Genomic DNA, 13,529 nt, shown 5'->3' on the forward strand with positions numbered 1-13,529 from the left:
TCATTGTGTTTCTGCTTCCAATAAAATATGAAATAAAAGCTCGGGGTCATTCTTTGTTAAACTGTTCAAAGGAATAGCAACATTTAGTTTTATTTAGTTATACTAATTTAATTTCATGCAGGTCTTTACCACCTGCTCTCTTTCATGCCATTTTAGCTATTTTTCCGAGATGTACATTTCTGAAATAACTCGCAACCTTCTATAAGATACAGACTACACCGATGACAGCCTATTAAACAAGTTAATGCACATTTTAAAAATCTGAAAGGAGAAATTCTCAGTAAGTCATTTCAATTTCCAAGGAATAACTTCAGCAAGTTAGGAGTTAAATTCGCTGGAGCATTAAGAAATTTGCATCCTGCTTCTTATGCTTTGCGCAGAAAGGAGATCTTGAGGGAGTCTGGGATGACTAACTGCTCAGCGCTGAGGACGGGGGGAGGCGAGTAGAGGAATATGACAGGAAACACTCTCCTCACATCCATTAGGAGTTGTGAAGGCTGACTGTTAGAGCGGCCTTTGAGAACCCCCTAGGACAGCAAAGACAGAGAGGAACATGGGATGCAATGTATTTTCCACATGAGGAACATGTTTAACCTTACATCTGCAGACTGTACCTGAACAGAACGTATGAAATTCAGAGTGACTCTTTCATCCAGATCGCTGTGGGGGGTGTAGAGGGTCAGAATCTTCACGATCTGTCAAACAAAATAAGAGACCAGCAGCCAATGAAATCATGCACACAGGTTCGTCTCCCAGCAGAATCCAAGTAGACAAACAGACCCACCTGCTGGCTGGACAAGGCACTGCAAGTCCGGACGATCCCCTGAGCATCCGCCTCGGTCTTTTTCCCCACCTGCAGCAGCTGCACTGCCTGGATGAGGGGCTCCAGTGTGGCCACAGCGCCCCCTGCCTGTAAACCCCGGCCCCGCAGCCACTCCTCCAGCACGCTCACATTGTAGCTGTGACAAGAAAAGGATGTGAGATAAATCCGTGTTTATTTCTATAAGACCACACAAAGGAGGTGGAAAGAACAACGTGCAGACTGTTGTGCAGCACGTGATCTAGCTCTGGAAGACAACAAGGCAAGGCAAAATTAATGATGACACTATTTCGGGGAGCTGATTATTGAACTTGAAGCTGACTTTGAAGTGATGCTGTACATATGGCATTCATCTCTGCAGTAGGTCTAGGCTGCTGTGGGCTACAGCTTCTCTTTATTTAACAAGAGAGCTGAAAAATTTGCTTTCAAATTTCCTTTATTTGGCCTTTACATGCTAAATGCTAATCTGAAAACGATTTAACCTCATTTTAGATCACACAACTGAGATACAAAAAAAAATGAGATAATTAATTTTTTAAAATTTATGGACTTAAAAATCAAGATATACTAGTTAATGCAGAATATTTTTATGGTCTGCATCTTTATTTGCATCTCATGTCAGACTGTAAATGTAAGGGTTAAAGTGTGTTTCTACCGTATTTGCAGGCCACGACTCCAGCTGCACATGTCCTTCCTCAGCAGCAGGCTGTTAAAAGCAGAGGCACAGATGAGGTAGGTGAGCTGGTGAAAGGCTTGCTCCATCAGGGTCTTGGGCAGAGCTTGTTGAGTCAGAGCGGTGTGAAGGGCTCCGAGCTCCCTCAGCACAGACGCCATCGTGGGAGCCTCGCCTCCTACAGTCCTGGGGTCTGAGCCGGCCCGCTTCCTGCTCACTGCCAGCTTCACCGCTGAGCCTGATAGACCTTGGATGGTTTCGCTCTCCAACAGGGCAGGGACTGAGGGAGGGGAGGGTTAGAAAATATATAAGAGGAGCAGAGAAGGGGAGAGCATCAATCATCACTTTTTGCAGTACCTATAATGTTTTGTAGACGAGTCTCGGTGATGGAAAGTAGCTGCTGATAGGCTTGGATAGAGAGGTCGCTCAGGGTGCGGATCAAGTCACTCATATCAGCAGACAGGGGAACCAGTGTGTCTGAGTCGAGGGTCTGAAAAGCAATCAGTCCAGTCACATGTAGAGTAATCAGTGAATCCTAAACTTTTATAATCTAGTCAGTGACGTAGAAAGTAAATGAAAGCTGAGCCTGCCTGCTTTGGGGAGTGCTGGGTCAACAAGTCGTGGAACAGACAGATGTTCTTTAACCACAGAACAGTCATGTCTATGTCACTGACATGTTTCTGCAGAAAAAAGATGAAAGGGAAAATGGTTACATTTTAATTAGAAATCATCACTAACAATGAAAAATGAAACTATCTCAGTGATTGTTTGAACAGATGTGTTTAAAACAGACTTTGTTATGGTTATGTTGGTATGAGATGCTCATGTGGGCCAAAACAATCACAAGGACATGTTTCAAAGTCAGCTGTCAGTGTCATTTTGTAAATGGCAGTCTGCCTGACTCGATGTGAACCGTCCTCAAACATTGAACCTCAACCATACGGCATACGGCGAAGGCTCAGAGATCAGGTCACCTTCAGAGCTGCCTTCATAGCGGTGACAGCAGCGCTACAAAGAGAGCGAGCGCGAGCTTGGTCCCCGCTGCAGTCGGCCTGGCGGACACACAGGAAGAGCACGCTGGCAGGCAGACCGGGAGCCAAAGACAGGGCGCTGTCAACACGGATGTCTGAAGCACAAACAGAAAGGGAAGCAGTGGCAGAGAGAGGACAAGGCCAGGGCAATGCTGTCAGCTTCAAGAGCTGGCTACACTTATTTCTACAGTGACATCATACTTACCGCTGAATTATTACACATTCAAACCCTGCTCTCCAAATTACATTTTGACACATTTTACTGTCATCGTAAAAGTGCTTGATTATTGCCTTTCTCTAGCTGACGAAACATGTTTTTAATCTGATTCCTCATCTTAAACGTCTGCTTCACAGCTCCTCAAAACCTTCAAGCAAGAAGAGAAAAAGAGGTGGGTGAAGATGACTAAGGCAGACAGGAGGTTGATCTCACCTGTGACGAGATTCTTGATCAGTTTGGTTTCGTCTCTTTTTCTACATTCCAGTAAACCAGTAACTGCTGATGGCTTCGACTGGGCAGGAGAGGAAGTCTCTGTGGCCAAAGCTGATGGGAAAACTAAAGAGGAAACACGCCATCGCAGTGAAACAGAGAACAGCACATTGAAAACTATAAATGTAGAAGATCGTTAAACTGAGAGGCAGATACACTGTACTCAGGATCAAAAATTCCACTTTTGTTTTGCGTATTTAAACATTTATTATAAATATAGTACTCTAATAATAAGTGTTCATTTACCATCGGTAATAAAGTTTCTTGATCAAAATATACACAAATTCAGGTAAAGTCTCACCTTGTGTCAGGAGTCGCCTCAGTGAGACTGTGTTTCTCAGTTCCTTCAGCTCTCTCCTCAGCCTCACACATTCATGCTCTCGGGCTTCCAGCAGCTCCTGAACATCCTTAAAAAAACACATTTAAATTTGTGACTTCAGCCTCAATGTGAATATATAAACATTATAAACAATGATCTGAATCAAAGTGACACGCAAACAGTGACGAGTGAATAAATGATAAACGTTACAGACGGACAACAATTGGATCCAGAGAACTCTTACAGTTTTATTACAACCTGAGTAATGATACCAGTGAAAATTTAGGCCAGGAGTAGGGAACTCCAGGCCTCGAGGCCTGGTGTCCCCCAGGTTTTAGAGATCACCCTGGGTCAACACACCTGAATCAAATGATTAATTCATTACTAGGCCTCTGGAGAACTTCAAGACATGTTGAAGAGGTAATTTAGGCGTTTAAATCAACAGTGTTTGATCAAGACACATGACACTTGTAAAACCTGCAGGACACCGGCCCTTGAGGACTGGAGTTCCCCCACCCCTGCTTTAGGCAATGTTTTCTTTTTTATTTTATTTTTTTTTTACTTCTCCTTTTATTGATTTGGTTCCAGCCCGTCTCCCAGTGTTAGGCTTTTGGCATTTAGCATGTCACCAAAACAAATTTATTCCTTTATTTTTGTTTTGTATTTTTATTTGGGTGTGGTTTTTGGAAAATGGAAAATTCCCAAAGATCATTAAAGTACTTTTTTTAAAAACCCACTCATGTGGGGTTTGATAAATTCATACCTGTCTCTGTGCAGCAGAGGAAGAGACAGACACTGCTTGGGCAAGCTGACTCCTCAGAGTTTCCAGTTCCTTCTCCCACTGACTGCACTGGTTACGTAGCTGGCTCTCCAGAAACCTGATGCACACACAGACATGTAGATTAAAAAACAGAATAACTAATAATGAGCTCATCCACCAAATATAAATCACGGCACAAAACTGAAAGCTAGTGCTCTGCCAGAATGAAGGAATGAGTTGGTGGTGAGAGACTGACTTGTTCGCCACTCGTACGGCATCATAAGCATGAGCCAGATCTTCTCCCTTCATCTTCACCGCTGGGTCTTTGGCCACGTCCATCTTCTCCATCAGCTGCTCCTGTCATTACAAACATGAACACAGTGAGATAGTAGAGGACGCTGCCTGTGCTGGTGATGCTGATGTGACGATGTGAATGTTAGGACTTCAGTCGTGCGGTCGGTCCTCTATATTTCATTACCATTGAGGCTTCAGAGCTCCACATTGAGACTCTCCTCTCTGCAGAGGGAGACGTCACGCTGATCCTGCGGACCTCCTCTGGGGATGGAACAGCAGATGGGAATGGTGACACGGAGAGCGGGGTGAGAGACTGGGGGGACAGCGGCGTCGTGGGAGAGAGAGGTTCCAGACTCTGGGTGGAGTCGGTTCTTCTGTGGCCTTTGGTGCGCTGTGACATGAGGAGGAAGAAATTACAGGAAGCGCTCAAGATTAATTTTCAAATGAACAAATAGCATTTAAGGCTGTCTCCCTTTGCAGCCAGCTAATGACCTCTGTGAGCAGACTCATCTCCCTGAGGTTGTCGTATCTCTGCTCCAGTCTGGTGAACTCTCTCAGGAGACCCTGATACTTTCTCCTCTCCTCGTCCACCTCTGCCCGAAGAGCCGAGGTCACCTGAGACACAGCCTGATCCACACACTCTGCACATAGAGAGAGAGGGAATTTATGACAGACACAGAAGAAAAACAGCTGTGACTGTACGATGCTGGTAAAGTGAAAGCCCACCTTCTTGTTTTTCTTCTTGTTCCAGCAGGGAAGCCGAGAGATCGTCTCTCTCTTTGCAAAAACTCTCCTTTTCTTTCTGTAGTGCTTGCAGCTCCTTAAAGAATCAAAGTCAATAAACAGGCCAAATCAGAAGCATTCCTTACTAGATAAAAGGAGGAAAGTGTGTTTATTGTTTGGAGACCTACTTCTTTAAGCTGGAGGATCTCCTGGGCAGCTTTCTCTTCAGCTCTTCTTCTCTCCTCTGCCTCCTTTTCGCTGATAACAGGCCCAGGCTGAGGCTTCTCCTGTAACTGGCTCTCTAGTTTTTGTATCGTTGCCCTCAGAGCCGCCAGCTCAGCGCTGGAAGCCTCTCGCTCTGCCATTAGGGTTTCTCTCAAAGCAGCGCTCTCCCTGGCCTGGATGCACACAAAAGCAACTTTGCCATGTGAATGTAAAGTGAAACAACCTCTTGACTCATACAATTAATTAATGCTTATCAAAATCACACGAGAGGGTCATATCCCTGCACAACCCTCACGCACCTCCTGGTCTGCTTTCAACTGCAGCTGCATCAGTTTGACCTCCATGCCTTTGTTGAGCTCTCTGTATCTCTCCACCGAGCGGGCCTCAGACTTCAGTTTCAGCAGCTGTCTCCTGGCAGCCTTGCGGCGGATGCAGCACTGCATGAACACGACCGCCGCACGTACGCGCCTGTACGCCTGCCTCGCCAACCACCCACGCACTGTGGCCTGGAGCAGCACGGCCGCCCTCTCTGCCACCAGCTGAGGAACCAACAGGGTTTTAAATGCATTCAGGTTAAGTATTTATAACTTGTAATTGTATGTAAATAGCCTCTTTTAAGATTAGACCAAACGTGGATAAAACATATTTACACAGGAAAATAAACCAAACCCGAGTCATAAAGGTTGATGTCATTTTTTAAACATCTGCTGTGCGCTGTAATGAGGGAGACACTGAATGCTGACCAGTCTGTATCTGCGGCGCTCCAGCATCCCCCTGGCGAATGCCTGGATGGTGACGGTGGCCTGTCGGATCATGAGGAATAGCTGCCTGACCACCATCATGCGGTAAGTCTTCTGGATCACCAAGGCAGCCCTGGTGTAGCGCAGGATCAAAGCCAGTCTGCAGCCATGCAACAAAGAAGAGTTTCATATATGGAATATTTTATTAAGTTTAGACTTTTGTCATTTTGTCTTCTTTCAGGTGCTCCCTTTAAGAGTCCCCACCGTGGTTCATCTGCCTCCATCTCACCCTATCCCAGCATCCTCCTCTGTCACACCAACCCTCTGCATGTCCTCCTTCACTACATCCCTGCACCTTCTCTGAGGTCTTCCTCTTTTCCTCCTTCACGGCAGCTCCATCGTCAACATCCTCTCGCCCTCCTCGGCACATGTGCAAACCATCTCAGCTCTCTGACTCTGACTCTCGTGCACGCTGCATTGCTTTTGATAGCTGTCTCCAGGTATTTTCACTCATCCACCTTCATTTCCTCTGCTCCCTGCAGCTTCATTGTTACACCCATCTCCCTCTAGTGTTTCAAACATTAACAAGAATTCTAGAACATTACTATTTTTCCTTTAAAAGAAATGAAGTGGCTTAGCCTGACATAGCCGTACATCATAGTAAAGAGACACAAACACTCTTGCTGTCCTCACCGTCTGGCCAGCGCCCCTCTGCTGTATCTCTGTATGGTGAGAGTAGCCCAGTGGATCCTGGTGTATCTGATCCGTGCCAGCCATCCTCTAACCTGACTCTGGATGATCACAGCAGCCACTCTCAGTCTCTCAGCTCTCAACCTCTCCAAAAGAGCCACCTGACCAGCCCGGAAAAATACTTTTGTCTTTCCAAAGCAGTACTGGTCCGGATCTGGGATGAGCTGAGGCAGGGCCTGTCTGCATGCGGCCTGGGCCTGGTCCTGGCTCTGAGGCCCCCGAAGAAGAATTCGATACCTGCTGAAGAACTCCTCATACGTCCATCTGGATTCACAGATCAAATAGAGTAAATCTCAGAGAAAAATAGTTGATATTTCTGTTTTTATAACAAAAATCTATCAACTAAGCATTTACAATAAGATAATTATTTAATCTCAGTGAACAGTTATACAAATTTATTCTTTTGCTACTTTGTGATAGCATTTAAGTCACTGTTTTGATTAAGTTTTCTGATTTATGTGACAATCTTTGCACATGTTTCAGAACCACATTGTCACCACACTGTGCTAAAGTCTTAGAATTACTCAGTACCTGGACGGATAACCTGCTGCACTGATGCGGATGGTCTCCAGCACCCCACAAGCTCTTAGCTGCTGGACTGTCCTCTTAGGGTCAAACCTAACATGTAGATAATGTTAGAAAACCAGTACCCATTAAATCACACCAAAAACCTTAGCTGTGAAAGTAAGCAAAATAAGGACTCACAGAAAAGGCTCTTTGAGGTCATTGGGTTTAATACAGCGGACGTAGTGAGGGGTGGTGCTGTTGAGAGTTTCCATTAACATCTGTAAGGACTGACGGAACTGAAAGGCCCAAAAAAAAGAACATTGAGCAGGAAAATTATGTTTAGAATGACTGGATGTGCAAAAAAATTAAAAGATAAATGAAAAAAGAAAGAAAAACATCCAACCTGAAAGCCTACTGTCAGCTTGTGTTCTCTGGCGGCTCGTTTACCTGAGCGAATGCTTCCATTGGCCACAGGAGACACATTTCTCTGCTGCTGGAACAACTCAGCGACCAGCTCAGACTGAAGCATGCACACACACACACACACACACACACAGAGCGCTGGTGAAACCAATGTTGCTTAGAAATTATAAATTCATATATATTTAGCACATATCTACCTGACTTGCTTTCAAAATGTTAATGAGCTCTTCAAAGACCGTATCTCGATTTTTATCTAAAAAGCCATCACATTCATATTGGACCTGATGAAAAGAAAATAAACCATCACTGCAAACACAGACACACTGAAGAGAATTACAAAAGGCCCTCAGAGAGAGCTTAGAGAATCACCTGAGACCTGACGGATTCAGCATTATGTCACTTACCGTGTCAGCAAAGTGCAGGACGATGAAGGCGCTGTTTGACATGCGAGGCTTCCTGAAGTGAGGGTGAGGCTTGCTGCTCAGGTGCTGGTCGTACAGCTTGCGCACCCAGCTTTCATCAGAACCTTTAGGCATCTGGATAATGCACAAATGGACAGTTATTACACATGCTAACACAATTAAATGTCTAAGTTAGTTAACATGCAAATACTTTTATCCACACAGGAAAAAAAGATACGAGAACAAACAGAACTAGAAGATTGGATGTCCGACCCTGCACTCCTCATCCAAGAGATCAAACATGCCCAGCTGTCCCTCTATTAGATCGATGCACTGCTGATTGTCACTGAACTCAATCCGGCTCCATGCCAGCTCCTCACGGATGTACTCCTCCTGCTCCAAGTGGAACACATGCTGCAAACACCACCAAACAAGTAATAATGAGACAGAATTAGAGAAAGATCGTACCCATGATGGAAACCAACAAAAGACTGAAAAGACAGTAATGTGAGCACAGGTGAAAAGACTGATTTCTTTGACATAACGGTTCAAAAGCAGCATACGCAGGTAAACCACCTCTGACAAACACAACACAAACAGGAAGGGCACAAAGCACAGAGGGAAAGGACGACAGCTTACTCTGTTGAACTGTTGCTGCAGTTTTTCATTTGCGTAATTTATGCAGAACTGCTCAAAACTGTTCCTTTCAAAGGTCTCAAACCTGCTCCAAGGGAGACACCTGTCAGTCCACGTCAAAGGCATACAAAATCTTTAATCACACACTGCACAGTCACAGAGTTCATTCACTCACCCATAGATATCTAAAACCCCTACAAAGGATTTGGTCCGTCCTTGCTGGGCCCGCAGAGCTGAGTTGAGCCTCTGGACAGTCCACGCGAACAGCTGACCATAGATGTGTTTAGCAAGTGCGTCTCTGGCTTCTACGGCCTGCTGGCCAGTCATAGGTTTAACCAGCATCTCTCCTCCTACAGCAAGTCTGCGATGGCACAGCCAGTGAGCCAACTGAGATCCCTCAACTCCAAGCAGCTTGGAGAAGACAGCCAGAGAGCGGTCCTCTGCCTGAGAATCAAAGCAACTATTATGAAGGAATATGAACAAAAGACAACTGAATGCAAAAGTATTCATGCAGATCATTACATCAATGTAACCCCGGTCAGCGCTTCGCCCACTGGCTTGAATGTTGACATTTCCCAGGTGGAGCACAGCTGATAGGATCCTGAAGAGCTCCATCTGTTGGTCAGGCTGCACACCTGCAATTTTAACATATATAACGTAAAGGATTTCCTGTTTTATCTTCAAAGATATATCGTACGTGGATGCTTTACGATAAACACTCTACCCAGAATGGTGAAAGCACTGCGAGTGCGCTCCAGGTCTGACAAATCATCAGTACCAGGTATCTGCATCTCTCCTCCCTGGTTAGTGTAGCGGAAATTCTCAGGAGCATCTGGACTCAATAAAACACACTCACACTCAGTGCACTGTGAACGTAATAACGTGGACACGGTATTCTTCTGAGAACAAACTGAGGAGGTTGCCTCTCACCCAGTTTGAGGGATCTCATTTCAGGCAGCTCTCTGGATGCACACAGCTGATAGAAGATATGGTAGTTCCTCTCTGTTGATGCCTTAAACAAACAAATATGAAGAAGGCATGGATGAACACCCGTGCATTATTTCTACCAGACATTTGTGGTTTTGTGTGGCTTTTTGCTCTGGCCTAACTACATTGTAGCAAGTGAGTTTACCTGGAAGACCACCCGTGACTTCTCCAGCAGATAGGTCCTCATATTGGCCCCAATGATGTCCCCCTTTCTGCCAAAGCCAATCTCGATGTACTTCCCAAAACGACTGCTGTTGTCATTTCGGGTGGTTTTAGCATTACCAATGGACTGAAGACCAAAATATAGAAGTTTTTATATTAGTAGAATTTTTTTATACTCTGTACCCTACAAAGTTGCACAGACCGAAATGTTGCATACTAATAAAAATAATGGTGAGCAGAGGTTAGTCTTTGTCTCTTTACTAAGGTTTTTTGTCACTGATTCAGGTGTGCAAAGCTTCCTAAATTTGATATTAGAACTTTTAACCATAACGAACATACAAAAAGAGGGAAATATTTGGGTCCTTTACCTCCATGATTGGGTTGGAAGCCAAAACTCTCTCCTCCACACTGGTCTGCTGTGCTGCTCCTCCAACCACAGCGAAATATCTCATGGTGAACTTTGCAGAGACAGTTTTCCCAGAGCCAGATTCCCCACTGATGATGATAGACTGGTTCTTCTCCTCCCTTTGCACAAAGATACAGTGACCATGACATCCCACACAGTGTAGTTAATGCTCAGAATATTCAAAAAGTTCATTAAGCATAAGGCCACCAAACACCCAGGACCCCTGACCTGATCATAGTGCGGTAGGCCTCCTCGGCCACAGAAAAGATGTGTGGTTCCATGTCAGCCATGTCCTGACCGCTGTAAGCGTCTATCACCTCCTCTCCGTATATTGGAAGTTGGTCATACGGATTTATGGCCACTAACACAATACCTGGAGACATGGGAAGGAAAAGCATTCTCACCATGAGAACCTGAATATTAATATATACCTGAATATATAAGCATGGCTGTTATTTAAAAACAGATTTTAGAATAAAACTTGAAATTCTAATATAATGAGGACATGAATAAATGCTTTTATTTACTATATAATAATGTGACACTGCTACATTTTATTAACTTTTGTTCACTCTCTCTGGTAGCACGTCATTTCCTGCTTGTTGTTGGTTGCTTCTCTCAATCATAGCAGATACAATCATGTGAAGAAGAAGGTTTTCAGAGGACTTTATATAATCCTGCAAAAAACTAAGTAAACACCATGATTCAGTAGGTTGTAGAACCAGTTTTAGTGGGCAATAACTTGAAATAATCGTTTTCTGTATGACTTTATCAGGCTCTCACATTGCTGTGGAGGAATTTTACTTTTTTATTATTAGTATTGCTTCAGTTCACTGAGGTTTGCAAGGTGCCCTGGCCCTGTGGCTGCAGAACAAGCCCGAAACCATGCTGGACAGCTGGTGTAGGTGTTTGTCCTGATATGCCTCCCAAACACTGAGGCTGTGCTTTATGATCACACATCTCCATTTTGGTCTCATCTGTTTGTTCGGATGCAACGTTGCAAATCTAAACTGTGCTGCCATGGTCTATTCAGAGAGCAGAGGCTTTTTCCTGACACCTTTTCCAAAACAAGCCAGTCTTTCAGACTTTTTCTAACGTTACCACCATAAACATTTACATTTAATGTGCTAACTGAGCCCTGTAGACTCTCAGGTGACTTTGGAGGGAATTTGCTGGAAGATTTTGTTAAGCACCCAATTGCTAGAGACCAGCAAATTACCAAAACCTTAAACTGCATTAACTGAAGTTAATCAAGTGCATTCGATTAGCAGCACCTCGCTCGTACTTCTCCTTTTAATTGGAAGCAGTAAAGGTGGGCTTCATTTTCACGGGACTGAACAGAGTCCTGGAAACTTTCTTTTTTACATGACTGTAGATGCCCCTCCCTGAGCCTGGATCTGTCAGAGGTCTTTGCCCTTCAAACTGAGTTCTTCTTTCACACCATCGCCAAATGCTGCGCATGTAGGACCATTGGATTATTGGATATAGGATCTTTGCCATCCCAGTGCAATATATATTGAGATGTCTGGTCATGAAAAATGTGAAACATTTATATATAAAAATGAAGATTTAGTAAGATGAGTCATCTAATTCAAAGATAATGTGCAACTACATACATAAGAGTTTTTTTCTTTCCTTTTACAGTGTGGCAGTGAGGGTGTAGTTTCAGCCTTTGACCTCTTGTATTATAGACAGCATTATGAGCTGCAGTATAATCATGCAGGCAAAAAGCACACAGGAGCTGTTTCTGGCTTTTTTCCAGCAGGAATTTAAAGATCCTCTCTCACTCTCGCCAGTCTATTGTTGGTTGAGTAATCATCCCTGTTTTTCTAAAGTTCCCTGCCATCTCTCCAGTGCGGTGCTCACCACAGTATGTGTAGATGCTGCTATAGTCCAGGAATCGAACCCTGAGGTTGTGCAGCACAGCCGGCTCGTGGAGAAAGCTGAGAGCTGTTAGATCATTCTCGCCCTCCAGTATGTCGGGATTCCCCAAAGGTGGGAGATCAGAGGGAGAGCCCACTGGGTAACGGACTTCCTGTCATTGAAAGCGGAAGTTAGAAGTCTTGGATGTAAGACATCGCTTAGAAAGGGATTTTAGACAGAAGCAATTATATCAAAATTGAGCATTTGGTTTTATCTATAGAGCGTAAAACAGTACTGCATCTCACATTTCCATTTGAGAGCTGTAGCAGCAGATGCTTCTCTCCAGGCCTGTAGTCCTGGAGAAGCTGGGCTGAAACCCAGACAGCATCTGGGTCAGGAACCCACACATTTGCCCCCTAAAAAAGGAACAGACTGTCACAGGTGTGTAAAACACAGACTGAGTGAAAAAAAGAAGAAAAGTGCAGGATAAATCTGGATGTGCTGAAAAATCTGGAAGCTGATTTTATTTGCCATTTTACTTTTGTTGAACACTGTTAAGGTAGATGTCACACTTCCTGGACTCACCCAGTGAAGCTATTTGGTACCCATCAGCATAAAAAGCTCCTAAACTGTGTTAAAAATTAACCGCAGTCATCCTCCCTCTAAACTACCCGCGAGGATTAACCATTGTTTAAAGCTGAGAAATCGAATTCGCTAATTCACTTATTAATGCACAGATTTTACAAATAAGCTTCAAGTCCCACACATTTTTCATATATTCAGTAAACACTTTAATACCTCAGACTAACACACTGCCACCAGGCTAACAGATCAAAGATCAGGAATAGTCCTAACTTGGGCAATGAAACAGACTTGCTTACCTGACAAACTCATAGGATGCATCTCATTAGTGCACACCTGTGCTCAAACATCAGTAGCAATGCTGTTTTTATACACTAAAGGATGCTTCTTATTCAAAGCACCTAGAAATTGCAGATTCCATAAATAATAAGAAATCATTGCAAAGCCCTCAAGTTAATCTTACCTTGCTGTACAATTCCAGTGTTGCCATCTTTAATGATTCAAAGAACGAGGACAAACATCACTTAACACAGCAGACAAGGTAACATCTGCAGGTCCCTCTGACCAAACAGCCGGTATCCTCACTTTCCCTGCAGAGCCGCGTCACATCCAGCTGACAGCAGCTTGCACTTTGTCCACATAAAGACACGAGGACTGGCAGGTTAACTGTTAATCTTCGAGGACATGCAGTGATTGGATGTGCCAAGTGTGAAACATTTGTCCTGAAGTGATCGTTGAAG

The 13,529-nt window shown here is 44.2% G+C and overlaps 1 protein-coding gene and 1 long non-coding RNA gene across 2 annotated transcripts; one reads left to right on the forward strand and one right to left on the reverse strand.

Annotated features, from left to right (window-relative positions):
* Nucleotides 1-59: 59 nt before the first annotated feature.
* si:dkey-110c1.10 (unconventional myosin-Vb) lies at nucleotides 60-13,482 on the reverse strand. The gene is made up of 35 exons (XM_003451369.5): nucleotides 13,253-13,482; nucleotides 12,513-12,623; nucleotides 12,211-12,379; nucleotides 10,573-10,717; nucleotides 10,307-10,463; nucleotides 9,922-10,065; nucleotides 9,720-9,801; nucleotides 9,514-9,621; nucleotides 9,312-9,424; nucleotides 8,965-9,233; nucleotides 8,793-8,874; nucleotides 8,427-8,567; nucleotides 8,157-8,288; nucleotides 7,950-8,033; nucleotides 7,733-7,849; nucleotides 7,528-7,625; nucleotides 7,354-7,440; nucleotides 6,766-7,086; nucleotides 6,076-6,232; nucleotides 5,632-5,871; nucleotides 5,296-5,505; nucleotides 5,111-5,204; nucleotides 4,877-5,025; nucleotides 4,569-4,775; nucleotides 4,347-4,447; nucleotides 4,094-4,208; nucleotides 3,313-3,418; nucleotides 2,955-3,077; nucleotides 2,468-2,619; nucleotides 2,084-2,173; nucleotides 1,851-1,983; nucleotides 1,476-1,773; nucleotides 785-959; nucleotides 615-695; nucleotides 60-527 (listed from the first exon to the last, which is right to left on the reverse strand). The coding sequence occupies exons 1-35, from the start codon at nucleotides 13,277-13,279 to the stop codon at nucleotides 366-368; spliced, it is 4,980 nt and encodes a 1,659-aa protein (XP_003451417.1). The 5' UTR covers nucleotides 13,280-13,482; the 3' UTR covers nucleotides 60-365.
* LOC112843898 (uncharacterized) lies at nucleotides 5,818-6,736 on the forward strand. The gene is made up of 3 exons (XR_003216445.1): nucleotides 5,818-5,904; nucleotides 6,100-6,177; nucleotides 6,314-6,736. It is a non-coding gene; the product is annotated as an uncharacterized LOC112843898 (long non-coding RNA).
* Nucleotides 13,483-13,529: the final 47 nt, after the last annotated feature.

Source organism: Oreochromis niloticus, linkage group LG23, assembly GCF_001858045.2.
Source record: "Oreochromis niloticus isolate F11D_XX linkage group LG23, O_niloticus_UMD_NMBU, whole genome shotgun sequence".
In the NCBI taxonomy this organism is placed as follows: Eukaryota; Metazoa; Chordata; class Actinopteri; order Cichliformes; family Cichlidae; genus Oreochromis; species Oreochromis niloticus.